Genomic DNA, 17,489 nt, shown 5'->3' with positions numbered 1-17,489 from the left:
CAGACAGCATTGACTGGTGATCATCCCCATTGGCCCTGAACTCCCAGCAATCCTAGCTAGAATTCACTGTGACCAGTAAGGCCACCAGACACGCAATCCTAACAAAGCCCAAAAATTTTGATCATTTTACCCAGTTTGTCTGAAGACCTGCAAGAAAAATATGTCTCATGGGTATTGAAAAGGATAATTCCCATACTGGAAACCAGAAACAGAAAGGCTATTAAAGCAATACCAAATGTCTGGTAACTCGAACACTGCAACACCCCTATTAGAGTCACTGAATTCAGTGTACCATCAAAGATGCATCGAGCTCTTTGGAGCTCTGGACTTTACTCACGCCAGCCACAAAGCTTGGCTATTGCTGCCTCAGCTTGGGGCTGCAAACCCAGTGAAACATCAAAACCCTGAATGCTCCTTATGAATTCAAAACCACCAGGGGACAAGTCTATTAAAGGCAAAGTGCACAGAGACCTCACTGCCTGCCTCCTCCCCTCTATCAGTGCCCTGCATTGTTGAGGAGGTAAATAAGGCCTCCACTCACCAAAGGCAGGAAAGCTGCAGTACCTGAAGGTGTCTTCGTGGAATTTCTGAAAAACCTCAGAGCCAAGGGACAGGAATGGCTCACAGCACTGTTCTCCGATATCCATTCCTTAGGGCTTGTCCTGAGGATCTGGCATAAGGCTATGGTCATTGACATTGTCAATCCCTCATTGTACTGGCCTGTATTACTCCTCTGCACATTATACAAGCTCATGGAGAAAATATTACTAACAAGAATTAGGCTGCTTGTCACAATGTTACCAAATGAACAAGCGGATTTCCAACCAGGCTACAGCTGTACTGACCAAGTATTAGCCTTAAGAACAGACACTGAAGTCGGATTCCAAGGAAAACTCAAGCCAGGGGCAGCTTTCTTAGACTTATCTGCCATATGGAGCAATGGCCTCCTCCTAAAAGCCAGAAAAATTATCCCATGCAATGCAACAATAACATTCTACTGATACATTCTGACCAATCACAGGTTTCATGTTTCCCTTGGTGACCCAGTCAGCAGGCCATATGCTATTAATGATGACCTACCATAGGGATCAGTCTTTGCATGATCCTGTTTAATATTTTCACCAGCAGCCTTCCTGAAAATCATTATGGAAATTTGTCTATGCAGATGATGATGCTTTGACCACACTGGCATGGGATTTACCGACCTCAGAGCAAATTCCAGCTAAGGATCATAAAATCATGGAAGAATATTTCTTATATTGGTGGCTAAAACCAAACCTCACTAAAAAGTCAACTTGAGACCATTTCTTCTTGTTCTGTCATCTGCTGCCACTGAGAACAGCTCCATCCTCTTTGGAACCCCACTTCAAGTAGTTGAAGGCTGCTATCAAAATCCCCCCTCACTCTTCTCTTCCGCAGACTAAATAAGCCCAGTTCCCCCAGCCTCTCCTCCAATTGTGTCTTGGCCTTCCTGATTACACTCCTGCATGCTCTAGCAATATTTTTATACTCCTCATCAATCAATGTCCTAAATAATCATAGCCCAGTGGTATCTCTGCCATCCACTCCATGTCACCTGAAGCAATCAACTGGATCCCCCAGCCTAGACTTGGACATCTAATATTGCTGCTTTGAAGCCATATTAAAGAAGAAGAATGAATAAGGCAGGGATCCCATGGCATTTCCTAACTTTCGAATGCTTGACTTTGCAATCTAAATCAGGTTATTTTAATTTCCCCTCTCTGTGTGTATGTACAATTTATATTATGTGCAGCTATAATAACTCCCATATCATGTGTTATCAGCAGGCTTTTAACCCTGATCAAACTGATACTACTTGAGTTATAGGAATGACAATATTAGTTGGCAGCAGAAGTCTGTTTTCTAAGAGTGGGATGGCTCCAGCTGAGGAGTGTGGGTTGCAGTCAGGGGAAAGCCTGGCCCAAGTCACCTTTCTCAACCTCCTCTCTGAGGGGATATGTCTCAGAGCCTGGGCTTCAGCTCAAGTGGGAATGACTACACTTCTATTTTTAGCCCCATAGCACAAGCCCCACAAGTTCGAGTCAGTTGACCTGAGCTCTCAAACTCAATACCATGTTTTTGTTTTGTTTTCTGCAGTGTAGACATACACATCCAATGATTATTCAAGAGACAGCTTATAGTAGGCTAAATATGGGTATTTACCATTCATACTGACATGCTTATGTCAAAAATATCCCAGGATGGAATTACAATTGTATGCCCTTTCTTTGCAGAAAAAAAAATCCCAGTTCTCACTAGAAAATTGTCACTTTTACTTCGGTTATCAAAGTGGATCACTTACCTGGAGCCAAACTATTCTGACACTGCTCTACAGCCAAAATGCTTCTGAAATAAATGTAGTCAAACTTTACTAATTCTGGGTCACAGAGAACGAAAATGATGCTTAAAATTGTTGATTGGCTCTAGTTTTCAAGTTATGCTATTGGGTCAGTATATACGACCCTTGACTTGGGAATAGTGGAGGATAAGTGAGTTATAAAGGGAAGGGATCTCAATTTAAACCAGAAATGACTAAAATACATCTTTGACTGGATCTATGAATAAATCTATGACTGGGTTTGGACAGTACTTGCTTTTTAGGCAAAACAATGAATGATGCAATCTGAAGCTGGTATTGCGTCATACATGATATGAATTGCATCATGTTATTCCTAGAAGTCATGGATGATGCAATCATAACGAAGCTTACATCACTCTGCTGAACAAATTGCCCTATATCAGCTGTAGAAATCATACAGTGTCGTGCTCTCTTATTTGTCAGTGTTTGATTTTGCAAAGGGACACATTTCTGTTTAGCCAAAGTGAGCAGAGATGCCTCGTACTTGTGTGAACAGTGCAGATAACTTCTGCTATGTTTGTGGTGAAGTGACTTTTGCATCACAATAGCGCAGTATAACCACTATGGTTAAGAAAGCCTATCACCTTTATTTTCCCTGCAAAATTGGAGATCAGGACAAGAGGTGGGCCCCACACATATGCTGCAACACTTGTGCAACAAATCTTCACCAGTGGTTGAACAGGAAAAGGAAATCTATGCCTTTTGCAGTGCCAATGATTTGGAGAGAGCCAACAGATCATACCAGCAATTGTTACTTCTGCATGGTGCCTCCAGTTGGGAAAGGTGTGTCAAAGAAGAAAAAGTGGACTGTGCATTATCCAAACATTCCATCAGCTATACACCCAGTACCCCACGGAGAAGGACTGCCGGTTCCTGATGCACCAGAATCATTCTCACTTGAGTCAGACGAGGAAGAGGAAGAGGATGAAACTTCTGGTCCTGAACCATCAATGTCACAGGACCCACATTTTCTCCCATCCTCCTCCTCTGAACCACACCTCATAACACAAGGTGAACTGAATGACCTTGTCAGGGATTTGGAACTACCCAAGAGTAAGGCAGAGCTGTTGGGCTCCAGACTAAAGCAGTGGAATCTCCTGGCAGGTGATGTTAGGGTTTCCATGTTCCATGACCGTCCAAAGGATCTTGTCCCATTCTTCTTCATGGAAGGTGATCTTGTAGCCTGCAACAACATCGATGGTGTGATGGCAGCCCTCAACATCGTTCACTATCCAGATGAGTGGAGACTGTTCATTGAAGACGAGTCTTAAAGCTGTTTTACTGCATAATGGCAATGTTTTGCCATCAATTCCAGTTGGTCATGCAGTCCATATGAAGGAAACCTATGACAACATGAAACAACTTTTGAGGTGCATAAACTATGACCAACATCAGTGGCAGCTTTGTGGCGATTTGAAGGTTGTTGCTCTCTTGCTTGGTCTGCAGACTGGATACACAAAGTACTGCTGTTTTCTCTGCGAATGGGATAGTCGTGCAAGATGATGTTCCCACTACATCAAGAAAGATTGGCCACTCCGACAGTCATTGGAGCCTGGGAGGAAAAGTGTTCAGCATCCACCACTTGTTGAATCAAGGAAGATTTTGTTAGCACCCTTACACATCAAGCTGGGTCTGATGAAGAACTTTGTCAAAGCCATTGAAAAAACACAAGCAGCTTTCAAGTACCTCCGTGGAAAATTTCCAAGGTTAAGTGAAGCTAAGATAAAGGAAGGTGTCTTTGTTGGTCCTCAGATTCGTGAACTTCTTTGAGATGATGCATTTGACCATGCACTGCGTGGCAAGGAAAAGACGGCATGGAAAGCCTTCCAGTTAGTGGCAATAAATTTTCTCTGAAACAACAAGGCAGACAACTACAGGTTGTTGGTGGAAAACCTCCTCGAGGCATACAAAAGGAATTGGTTGCAACATGTCACTAAAGATACATTTTTTGCACTCTCATCTAGATTTTTTTCCACCGAACTGCGGAGCAGTGAGCGACGAGCACGGCGAGCGATTTCACCAGGACATTGCAACAATGGAGAAACGCTATCAGGGCAAATGGAGTCCATCAATGCTTGCAGACTATTGCTGGACAGTGACAAGAGATGCTCCATTTAATGAATACAAGAGACAAGCCAAGAAGCACCGAGTAGACACTGAATAGGACTAAACTATGTACATAATAGTTTTTTGCCTTTTGTTTCATAATACATTTTATTTATATAACCCTTTTGCTGATTTTTAAAGTGTTACATAAACAGGACAGGTGAAATATTATCATGTAAAGCAACCATAAACACATGAAAAGACCTAGGTTTACAATTTATGATTAAAACTCTACTATCTACACAATATACATAGACATAAAATGTAAAAACTTAAATATCTTAGAAACAGTAGCCAATCAGTTGTTTTAATTGTCAGATTTGAATTCAGCACATCAAAATACATAATAAATATCACATTTTATCTCTGAAGCAGACGACTTCTCAAAAATTGTAGACCAGTGTTACTTTCACAGCTTTGTCTAGGAGAGCACAAGTTTAGATTCATAGATTCCAATGCAAGAAGAGAACATTGCGATCATCTACTCTGACCTCCTGTGTAACACAGGCCATAGAACTTCCCCAAAAGAATTCCTAGAGCAGATCTTTTAGAAAAACATCCAATTTTGATTTAAAATTTGTCAGTGATGGAGAATCCACCCCACCCTCGTTAAATTGTTCCAATGGTTCAGGGGTTCTCAAACTTGGGGTCGGGACCCTTCAGGGGGTCGTGAGATTATTACATGGGAGGTCGTGAGCTGTCAGGCTCCACCTCAAACCCCACTTTGCCTCCAGCATTTATAATGGTGTTAAATATATAAAAAAGTGGTTTTAATGTATAAGGGGGGGGAGGTCACACTCAGAGGCTTGCTATGTGAAAGGGGTCCCCAGTCCAAAAGTCTGAGAACCCCTGCAATGGTTAATTACTCTCACTTTAAAAATGTATGCCCTATTTCCAGACTGAATTAATCTAGCGTTAACATCCAGACATTGGGTCATGTTATACCCTTTTCAACTAGACTGAAGCACCAAGTATTTTTTTTTAATTATTATTGATTTGGACTTCATTCTGTTTGCACATTATAATCGTGATCAAGTCATGATCACTTGTGCCTAAGATACTATTAATTTTTAGTTTTGTGACCAATTCCGGTCAATTTTGTCAAGATAAGGTGGTCCAATATAGAATTCCTCCATGTTGGATGCAACACTTTTTGAGTTAGGAATTTGTCATCTATAATATTAAGAAATATTATCTATAATATTGAGGACGTTTTCATACTGGCGGTATAAGACTGTCAATGTATGTCACTCAGATTGAAATCCCCTATGATTATGCAGCTTTTTCCCCTATGCATTATAGGTAGGTGCATAAAGAACAGGTCATCCTGTTCTCTAGTGTAATTTGGTGATCTGTAACTGATACCTATTAATACCCCCATCTTGTGCTTTATCTGCTAGGACATTGATCAATAAGCATTCAAGATAATTTTCTTCCGAGTTTTCAGTGACTCGGAAACAGGTAATGCCATTTTTTACAAAGAGTGCCAGACCCCTTTCCTTTTGCCAGCCCAATCCTTCAAATAGGTTATAACCATTGATTTTTAACAGAGGGCTCCAGTCCAGGGATCTGATTGGCAGAATACTGGGGGTCCTGATTGGTTTCCTTCTTTTATTTAAACCAAGCACAAGAACAGGAAGTTGTCCATGAAACTGGGTTACCCCAGTTCAGTAGTGTTTCCCTTGCACTGCCTGCTCCTGCTGCCTGACTCTGATCTCCTGGTAACCTGCCTCTGCCTGCCTCATGACACCTGACTCTTGGTCTGCCCTCTGGCATATCTCAGACTCTGATCTCCTAGTATCTGACCTGGCAAGGCTCTAAACTCCTACTCTGACTGCTAGATAAGACTGCCTGTGTCCTGGTAGTGACATTCTGGTAGTTACAAACTGCCAAGATTCCTCTCTGACTTTCCTTCTCTCTGACACCTTGGTGGCTAGTGTGATGGTATATGTGAAACACTTTATGATATTATGGACGCCAGTACTTTAAAATTATGATGAATCATGACAGATATGCCATGTAAGGTATCTGGAAAAATGTTACAATTTGCCAAGTATGATAATCTTGTTTATATGTTTGTATCTCCTTTGTATCATGAGTTACAGATATGTAGGGTATAACTGTATTTCCAAACTTGTGCTGTGTTTCTGGGTGACACCCCCAGACAGACTGGCATCAGCACTGCCTAGCCTGTTTGATGGCCCAGGAAGGGTCAACTGCACAACAAACCCATTGAAAGGAACTAGGGGATACATCTTATGAGTCAGCCAGAACTCTAAGGACTTTCCATGCCATGTGCTGTAAAGCTTGGTTTTGGAACACAGAAAGTATAAGCCACATCGCAAAAGGAATATAAAAGGCAGCTGCATCATCTTGTTTGTCTCCAATCCTGCTTCCTACCTCTGGAGTAACTTCTCCACAAACTGAAGCTCTGAACAAAGGACTGAATGACCCATCCAAGCTGGGGATGTGTTCCAGAGGGACTTTCAATCCAGTAAACTCACCCATACTGCTAAGAACCTGATATATGGACTCTGAAGTCTTTGTATGTATGTGACTGCTTTACCATTTAACAACTGTCTTTCCATAAAGAGAGAGTGGCAAGATTAAGAGAGACAGGAAAGAGAAATGTAGGAAAAAGGAAAAGCAAAATTACCAAACAATAATATATAGGGAATATTTTCTAACAAAGAAAACAAAAAATGTGGAAAATTAAATAGAAATGATAACAGGAAATTAAAACAATAAACAGATCCCAATCCTTCTCCCATGGAAGTCAGTGAAAAAACTCCCATTGACTTCAGTGAGAGAATAGTCAGGCCTACAGTCTCTATCATCGGACATGTTACCAGTTGCTGTCTCAGGTCTGCAATGGGATTCATACAGACAGTCCCCAACACCCCCTGGAGTCCCTCTGACTTCCATGGAAATCTGTGCAGATGCAAGAGTCCAAAATGAAGACGCTGGAGTCCATGCTGGCAGTGGGTGTGTTCAATGAATAACAGTAATTTCTTTATTTTTATTTATTCTGTAGTTATGGGGATTGTCTTAATGATTATAAAAGGCCACTAACAGTTTTGAAATTGCCCATCTATTAATATTCAAGTAGGAGAGTGTCTTCAAATGTGCTCTTCAGTTTTATCTTGTGAAATGGGTCACTGGAGATATCTTATTAGATCAAATCATACATACGAAACCAGTGGTACATATCTTGCCATTCATAATCATGCTTTTGTGACCTGTTCTATTAAAATAACAAAAAATAAATGGTCATTTGAGACTGGGATAACTGGTCTATAGTTGGTCCTGTGAGAACTGTAATCAATTTTGTTCATTACATTTGCATCTCTTTGAAAAAAAATAATGGTTCTCAGGTATATTCAATTTACATTTCCTGTTTTCAAGCCACCAAGACTATCCCACACATTGGTATCAGAGGATATTGATATAATATCTCGCTGTAACGAGTTAGTGAGATCAACAATATGAATTTCCATTGTATTTTGTTAATTACTGTGTTGAACTTATAAAGAGCTTCCTTAAAAAGAAAAACAGCAGCATTAAAGGTGTACACAATATTTCCTTAGAATGGCAATAAGCTGAAGTTTTATTTAGATACTACATATACACAAAATGATGTAGAAGGTTTATGGATTCAGTCTTCAGCTGTGCCAAGCTACTACTAGACGGAATTCAGAAGAGGCATGGGGGCCAATCCTAGGCCAACCAGAGGCTAAAACAGGGATCCATGGCCTTTACAATGAGGCGAAAACTTAAGTCCCCCCCGCCCCGACAGAATGATTTGGGGGAGAGGCATTTTCTTCCCCAAAGCTCCCACACGTAGGTTTTACCACAGGAGAGAATGATCTGTCCCTACAATGAAGAAAACTCTAGAAAAATATAAGATAGGGGAACAATCCTCATGGGGAGACAAAGTGGAAGACCTAATTGTTCTCTTTTATCTCTTACTTTTCTCATCATGTGTAATGGATTTTAAATAGTTAGGAAATCGTAAGTTAAATATTTGATGTAAAACATCTAGGTGGTAAGGAATGCACAAGTACAAAACACAAGGGATGTGCCTGATCATTCCAAGGCCTTTCAAATCTGTTGTTTTTACTACCCAATTTCCTTTTTCTCTAAAATTGTCTACAGATTTGATTAAAATAACTTCATTAATTTAAATAATGGAATGTAAAAATAAATCAATGAATTAACCACACAGTCTCTCAGAGAGATGCAGTGCGCTACTGACATGATTTCTTGACAAACTTCTCTGTCATATATGAGATGCAAATAGTTGTGGTGGCAAATGACGTCATTTTAATATGTAACTATCTGAGTGCACTTGCTAACAAGGTAAAAGGTAACATCTATTGCCATTGCTTGTGCCTATAGTTATTTGCCCCACAAAACTGTGCCCGTAAGGACGGTGGGAACAAAACTAAAGGTGCACTGTGAAAGTTGGGTGGTGAACTTTTAAAAATTTGTTCTGAAATGTTAAAAAATTGTCTTCATTTTACACTCTTTGGCTGAGATGACCAGAGCAGTGGAGGGAATATGGAGAGAAGATGTCTGGCAAAATCCCTCACACTGCTTTGAAATCTCATCTATTTAATTATAAATTGCAAAATATGATGGGGTAAATCCTGCTGCAAAAACCTTCTGGGAAATCATATTTCCCATGGACTCAGCACCACTAGGAATACAGTCTATACGTATTTATTTATTTTCCTTATAAATGCCAAACCTATTGTTGTTATGCAAAATATTTATGTTACCCTCCTACCTACTAGGGAATGATAAGACAAGCTATCATGTGCACTCTAAGTATTACGCAATACAAGATGTGAATAATAGCCATGTTTTCAGTTTAAAAAAAAAATCTTAACTTGGAACATTCAGTCTTTCATTCCTTTCAGGACAGTAATTCAATCTAAAGGTTGCCCTCAAATTCATGCTAGATAAGATATATGTTGTATGGCTGCTATGCACTTGGCACTGACTCAAATGGATGTTCATTTAACCTCTGCCCTGTTTTAGCAGTTGAGCCACATTTTTGTTTGTTTCCTTCTTTTTTCATGCAGACAAAAGCCATTCAGTGAGTTTCTTTCAGAGATTAGCAGAGGTACAGTATCAGCCTCAGTAATAAAAAGGGAAAGCGACATCAAGATCATTGAAAGGATGTGAAAGTCCCTGCATATTCTTAAGGAGGTGATTTAATTATGATGTATCACATACTCTGAATGAACCTCTTTTATGGGTGGTGAGGTTTCTCTGTAACAGTGTAACAAGTAGAACCTGTTTCCTTGAGAATTCAGGATGGCTGAGTATTGAAATTGAGAAGAGCTAGTAGGAATATTTTTCACTCTTTCTTCTGATCCCAACATACTACTGTTCATGTGCAGCCAATATAACTTACAAATATAGCATTTTTATCATTGATAAGACTAATAATCTTTCTATGTTGTATTTTGATTTTCATGCAATAGCATACTCAATAAGGAACTGATCCTCCAGCGTCATCAATTGGAAAAATGTCATTGTCTTCAAAGGGAGCTGGATTAGACCCTACATGATCTAAAATTCTTACTGTGGAGATGTTGATACAATATATACCAAGGATCACCATATGCGAGAGCTAATATTAGCATCAGCATTTAAGCAGATTACATTAAAACAGTAATGCACAAACCTTTTTGCATATGGGAAGTCTGGGTTTCATAAAACATAGTACACTCAGCTATGTCAACTAACCAATGCACCTCTTTAGTAAGTGATCTATTCCATTATAATGCTACTGGGTTTTGACCCCATTTATAGTAAATCTATCAGGGAACAAACAGCGAATATAGATCACTACATGATTCAATGCCTAAATTATTGTAGGCCTACATCATCATGGAGATTTAGGGTCTGTAGCCTTTTTTCCACAGTTCCTCATTGCCCATTCTTCACAGTTTTCAGGTGAATTACTAAGGTAGGAAATGGATGCATCTAACATTGTGTGTTTATGAAAAGAGCAGTCAGTGACTAGACCCTGCAGTTCCACTTTAACCCTCTAACTCTGCTGAAGCATTGTTCCTTCTCTCCAGGCAACCTAGCAAAATTCTTGTCCAGCAAAATCAGTTGGTTATTAGCTCACTTACCCCCTAAGCTTTTGGGGTCAAAGAGTCATCTTGAGAAAGGGTAACAGTAGAGTCACTGGGATTTGTGAAAGAATTTTGTCAAAGAAATTCAATCCTATGCTGTATATTAAGCATCCAACTGAACTAAATGTCTAATGTTGGAGTATTTCAGAGTTATTGGACGTACACTTTAACAAGATTGGCTGCTTCACTCACTTCTCTAAAACATTGCGTCAGATAGAAATTATGGGTCAGATTTTCAGTCGGTGTACACAGGCATAATTCCAGATTGCTATAGGCCAGGGGTGGGTAAGCTTTTTGGCCTGAGGGCCACATCGAGTTTTCAAAATTGTATGGAGAGTTGGTTAGGGGAGGCTGTGCCTCCCCAAACAGCCAGATATGGCCCAGCCCCCAACCCCTATCCAACCCTCCCCTCACCGCTTCTCGCCCCCTGACAGCCCCCCCGGGACTCCTACCCCATCCAAACCCCCCCGTTCCCCATCCCCTGATTCCGCCCCAGGATTCCTGCCCCATCCACCACCCCCTGCTCCCTGTCCTCTGACCGCCCCCAGACCATCCGCCTCTGACTGCCCCCCGCCACCCCATCCAGCCCCTCCATCTCCTTCCTGACTGCCCCCCCGGGACCCCTGCCCCCATTCAAACCACCTGTTCCCCGCCCTCTGACTGCCCCAACCCCTATCCATACCCCCAACCTCTGACCACCACCCCGAATTCCCCTGCCCTCTTACTGTGCGGCCTGGAGCACCGGTGGCTGGCGGTGCAATGAGCTGAGCTGAGGCTGCAGGGGAGGGAGAACAGCGGGGGAGGGGTCGGGAGATAGCCTCCCAGGACAGGAGCTAAGGGGCCGGGCAGGGGGGTCCCATCGGCTGGATGTGGCCTGCAGGCCGTAGTTTGCCCACCTCTGATATAGGCCTATTCCCATTTCCACCAGCAGAGGATATGGCTCTCTGGGTGCTTTATCTGCCTATAAAGATCACAGGACTATGTTTTATCATAGCGAGTGTTTTTCAGAAGAAAACTTTACCAGCTCCTTCAGAAGACAAGTTTCTTAAAGTCAAAGACAAGTTTCATTTCCAAAAAAAAAGAGTGAAAGCTTCTGGGTAGTTAAAGAAGCACGTACCTTTGAACACTGTTTATGATTCTGGCACCAAACGAGGGAGCCATTGTTCTGCAAAAGAAAAAGAAAAATATATATATTAATATTAAATATGTCATTAAAAATTGCCCAGATCATGCCATCAGTTTTTAGGCTGAACTTCTCTTCTAATTCTGTTTGGAAACTGATGTTACAATATAAGCCCAGTATCAGTAACAATCCCGACAATTGTTTAGTTGTTATTGGGTGAGGTCCCCATCCCTGCGTTGGCCCCTTTACATTGGGTAAAAGACCTAGCATGGCATAAAGGTCCCTTAAAAGCCCTGGTTACAACTGGGAGAGAGTTCCCCCAGCATAGGCACAGAGGAACCCAGCGATAAGGCTGCCTTCTGAGGATTCCCCCACCCAGCACTGATTGTAGAGGCATGCTGAGGGGCAGAACTGAGAACAGGAGGAATGTGTCAGAGCATATCAGGCAGCACTGTGGAGATTCTAGGCAGTGCTCCAGCTGACAGGGGAGGCTGGTGTAACTCTGACAAGCTCTTAGGGCATCTAAGTTACGACAGGGGTCTCTACAGCCCCCAAAGTAGCTCACGACTGATAAAATGCAAAGGTGGATTAAAACCACTACCGTCCTTCCTCCCTGGGGGGTCCAAGTTTACCTAAAATTCCCAAATCTCATCTCTTATTTTTCACCTACTCTGCATAGTGGGGTCTGCGGATAAAAGCACAGGAAAGAAAATCATTTTGTCCATTTTTTCCCTTAAAGCAGATACGAAGGCCTTGATACAGCAAAAGCATTGAAAACACATGAATAGTCTCAGACATCAACAGGACAACTTGCATGTTTAAAGCTAAGCACATGCTTAAGCGCTTTGCTTGGCTAGGACTTGAATTATAAACATTCATTTCCACATTTATGTGAATAAAACAGAGAGAGGATGGTGGTGGGACACAGTACATACACTTTCTGAATTTGGACCTGCATACTGGACCTGATCCAAAGCCCACTGAAGTCACTTTAAATGTGTCCATTGATTTCTACGGGCTTTGGATCAGCCCATTATGAAGTACAGGGACAGATACTAAAAACACTGAATTAACAAGAATTATGGCAGAGTAAATGTTTTTAGCATCACAGCTATTTGCTAGAATATCTAAGAAGATGATATATATAAAGATGAGCAACCGGTACTCCACTTATCCAAAGCTCATTTTAGTAGCAGTCTTAAAAGGCTCTTGATTCATATAATTTGATTTCAATATTTTATGTGCATTTGCCTTTTCATCTTCACAATTATCTACTATAAAAACCCTGCTTCATACATACAATCTCATATTTAGCTGTGATTATTTTAGAATTTTACTAGCTACAATGTTTATAGACACAAGAATAGTTAAATATAAAACCAGAAGTCATGCACAACTCCTTAAAAAGACATAAATAGTTGAAATAAAACTTTAGGATCTCTATAAAGAACACACACAAGTGGGAATGCTTTAGTGTTATCATAGAATCATAGAATATCAGGGTTGGAAGGGACCTGAGGAGGTCATCTAGTCCAACCCCTGTTATCCTCAATGTCACTCTAGAATGTATTGATTCCCTTTACAAATCTAGCCGCTGGAAATGTTAAAGCAGTATTTTACATGCTACTTTCATTTTCTTACTTCTTCACGTAAAAAAGTAACAGAAATAGCAATGATGGCAACAACAGATTAGTAGCAACTTATTGTTTTATTTCCTAGTCAGGCAGCCGCTTCTATTGAAACAAAAAAGCACTCTTGTTTTTTAATTGTATCTGGTACTTGGAACAATACCTCAACAAATATCCAGATGGATGGCTTTCCTTCTTTTTAATGTTTTACATCTACAAACATTTGCATTTTCCTACTGTAAACTAGTATGTGTTCAATTAAAAAACAAGTCTAAGTTCAGAGCCACATAAAACCATCACTTAGCAGAGTCGGCTGCATACAAACTAACATGTACTGAATGTTATACTGTACTTTATGAGGTGAAAGAGCAATTTTTCAGTGCTTTATTTGAACAATATGGAAACTAGAATTCTAAACCCTGATTCCTCTCCCTTTGCAAATGACTAATACAAATAGCATTTACATTCAAGAAGTGATTTTTTTAAATGAAAACCCATCTGGATAGAACTTTATGTTTCAAAGTATCTGAATTCCTGAATTTTAGCTTGGAGATTTTACCTGCTAGATTCTCTTGCATTATCTGTATTTCTATAGAGTCAAATCTAGGTCCCACTTAATACAATGGGAGTTTTACCGTTGATTTTAATGGGACCATGATCTGACCATTGTACTTGACCTGTACATTTAAGGCCAGATTGCCTTTGAAAATTTCCTTCTGAATTTTAAAACAAGTGAACCAAAAATTCAAATGCAAGTGATTAGAAAGTGAAAGATGACAAAGCCATTTGCCTTGGAAATATTACAAGTACATAATTCAAGCTCTTGATGAAAACATGAAAAACAAGTATTTATAAAGAAACTGACAAAGATATTTAGATGCTTTGGTTCTGACAGGTGTGCATGCACACTGCACTACTATCGAGTTGCCCAGCCAGTAATGTCATTGGGGATGATCCTTCAAGATACAAAGCACAGGTGTTCTGTGCCTTCCACTCCATAGTAAATGGAAACAGAGGGAATCCAGCAGTGTACAGAAAGTTCTTAGCACCTTGCCAGATCAGAGGATTTGTAAGCATGCAAAGCACTGAAAGGTTCAAGAACCTTGTTTCTATCCATGGCCTGGAACAGGGAAGTACTTTTAATAAGTATTATCACAATATCCCTCCAAAGCAACTGGAAACTGCCAGCTATGGAGGCAAGCCATGACAAAAATAACTTCCCTCATTGGCATCTTATTCCATAATTTTCCATTATGAGGTTTCTTGAACCTTCCTTTGAAGTATCTGATACATGACACTGCTAGAGATAAGAGGCTGGGCTAAATGAACCACTTGTCTGATCTATTATGACAATCCCTATGTCCCTATTATCATTTTTGAAAGTCTGTACCTTTCTGCAATCTTTGATTCACTTTTGATTGAAACTCCTATTCTTCAAAAGCTTCTTCTATCAAAAATGAAAGCCCCATAAATGGAGAGAGAAGCGTAGAAACAAGTCCTTCATATGACAGCCTGTCCCCTGCATGAAACAGAGCTACTGAGTAGACAGACCAATAGCTGCTGCTAAGGCAAACATTAAGGGGATGGCATGAGTTTACAACACTACAAATGCAGCTCATACATGCATCTTATTCCCAACATTTTTCATTAACCTGTCAGCAATCTCTGCAGCCTAAACATTTATATGCTGTGAAACAGCACTTTCTCCTAACTGATATAACACTCTCCCACCACTCCCTCACTTACTAATTAACTGTGTTTATGGTGTTTGCATGTATATCTCTATATACAGCATAAATACATCAATGAGAATTTCTTATAGGGTCTTGGGGATTCCTTTTTACCTAACCAAAAATGACAGGCAATCCATCTTCAGGAATATGGAAATAAATCCATTTGAACAGGGAATAGCATTCTCTACATCTGTTTAACTTTCTCTAATTTGCAGAAACTGGGATTCAAATTGCATAGGGAAGGAGTTAGCTATCTGTGTTTAATACAGGCCTGTGGTAAGTTTCCCCTTTTAGGCTCCTCCTCCTCCAGGTTCAAGAAGCCTTGCAGATGCACCTTATTAGCACATCACAGGCTCAGAATAGCTCATTAGCCTCCTCCTACCCAGTGTGCGGGTGTGTCCCTTCACATACCCCTCCCCTCATGATGGGATGGCTGTTCAGAGGGAAGTGGGGGTGGGGGGGTTGACTCCATCGCCGATCTCTTGTGACAAGAAATCAGAGTTAGTGTGGTCTGGTGTTCTACTCAGAAACTATAGGGTTGTAATGCAAGATACTATCTCATTAAAAGAGGGTTCTTGTCTCTCATGGTCTGAATCCAGTGTACGGTGGATTCAGATCAGTGATTAGGGAGAAGTGGCTACACAACAGGTAAAATCTGAAGGCATCTACCACCCATTTGATCGTTAATGCCTCCTTTTCAATAATTGAGTATGACTTTTATCTAAGGAATAGCTTCTTACTTAGGTATAGGACTGGGTTTTCTTCTCCTCCAAAGTCCTGTGAGAGAACAGTGCCGAGACCGATGTTCAAAGCATCTGTATGTAGTATGAATTTCCAGGAAAAATCAGGGTTGAAGAGCACGGTTGCCTGGCATAGTCATGTTTTCAGTTCCCTGAATATTTCCTTGAACTACCCATCCCAATGGATCTTCTTAGGGTTGCTGCCTTCCTCAAATTCTCCCTGGTGAACATCCCTATGTTTCTAATTTTCTCTCTTAATTCAGATATATTGAGTCATACATAAGGCACTAACATCTTGCTCTTCCCACCCTTCTCATAGCAAGTCCAAGATGCCTCGCGGTTGGCAGACATACAGCAACTCAAAAAAGAAGAGCCCTGAAGAGGTTTGTGGGATCTCCCCAATGGCAAAAAGGACTGGTGGAAGTAGCCAGTCCCATCGGATAGGGTTGTGAGATAGGAAGGGATAGCTCAGTGGTTTGAGCATTGGCCTGCTAAACCCAGGGTTGTGAGTTCAATCCTTGAGGGGGCCACTTAGGGATTTGGGGCACAAATTGGTCCTGCTAGTGAAGGCAGGGGGCTGGACTCAATGACCTTTCAAGGTCCCTTCCAGTTCTAGGAGATTGGTATATCTCCAATTATGTATGTTGTCATTAACAAAGCATTTTAACTTTCCTTAAAGGGTGTTATTAAACTGCTCTACTAAACCATCAATCTGTGGTTGGTATACCAAGGTTTTCAGGGACTTGACCTTCAGAAGGAAGCATAATTCCTTCATCAGTTGGGAAGTGAAGTTAGAGTCTTGATTGATTCATATCTCATGGTATCTCTGCCACTCACTTATGCCACCACTCCGATTCTATCTTGAGCAGAGTAGCTGGACTCTATCCTCTCTAAGGCTTTTTTTTTATTTAAAAAAACCAACCCTTTATAACAGGCATAGTTTGCCCACATTCTCAACCATTTGTGGGGAAGGGCAGGGCTCCCTAGGCCCCTCCAGGTCCCACTGTTTGTTGTTTACCCTATCTTCTACCATTGCAGGTGCGCCTTGTTAGTGCAACACAAGCCGAGAAGAGCTCTTTATCTTTTCCAACCCAGTGTAAGGGCATGTCCTTGTCTGTACAGTGTCTAGTTTCTCCACTAAGGACACATGTCCTTCCCGGCCACTAATGACCAGTAAGCAGCTAGTGGACCTGCCTTTTGTTGAGGTTCTCAGTGTTTTTCTGTAGGGAATCACAGGATGTCAGATTAAGGAAGCTTCTGCAAGACCTCTGTTCAAGAAACTCTCTCTAGACACTAAGGGAATGTCTTCACAGCAATTAAACACCCTGGGTTGGCCTGTGTCAGCTGACTCAGGCTCACCCTACTTGAGCTATGAGGCTGAAAAATTGCAGAGTGGATGTTCAGGCTGAGAGTAGAGCCTGGGCTTTGGGACCCTCCTCTCTCACAAGATCCCAGAGTTTGGGCTCCAGCCCAAGCCTGAACATCTACACCATAATTTTGCAGCCTCATAAGCCCAAGTCAGTTGACAAGGACCAGCCATGAGTGTTTTATTGCTGTGTAGACATAGCCTAACAGATTTGCTAACTACTAATCCATATCAAACTCCCATTTTCACAAAATGTTCTTG

General features: G+C 41.1%; 1 protein-coding gene across 1 annotated transcript in view; it reads right to left on the bottom strand.

Moving 5' to 3' along the window:
* ANOS1 (anosmin 1) overlaps positions 1 to 17,489 on the bottom strand; it is a 193,380-nt gene that overhangs the window by 147,598 nt on the left and 28,293 nt on the right. The window contains exon 2 of the mRNA XM_045011751.1: positions 11,756 to 11,803. Coding sequence (XP_044867686.1) covers positions 11,756 to 11,803 — 48 coding nt within the window. The remainder of the gene's footprint in view (positions 1 to 11,755; positions 11,804 to 17,489) is intronic.

The sequence above is a fragment of the Mauremys mutica genome, chromosome 1, assembly GCF_020497125.1.
Source record: "Mauremys mutica isolate MM-2020 ecotype Southern chromosome 1, ASM2049712v1, whole genome shotgun sequence".
Classification (NCBI taxonomy): domain Eukaryota; kingdom Metazoa; phylum Chordata; order Testudines; family Geoemydidae; genus Mauremys; species Mauremys mutica.
Note: the sequence above shows the minus strand (reverse complement) of the source record. Positions and strands in the feature narration are given on the sequence as shown.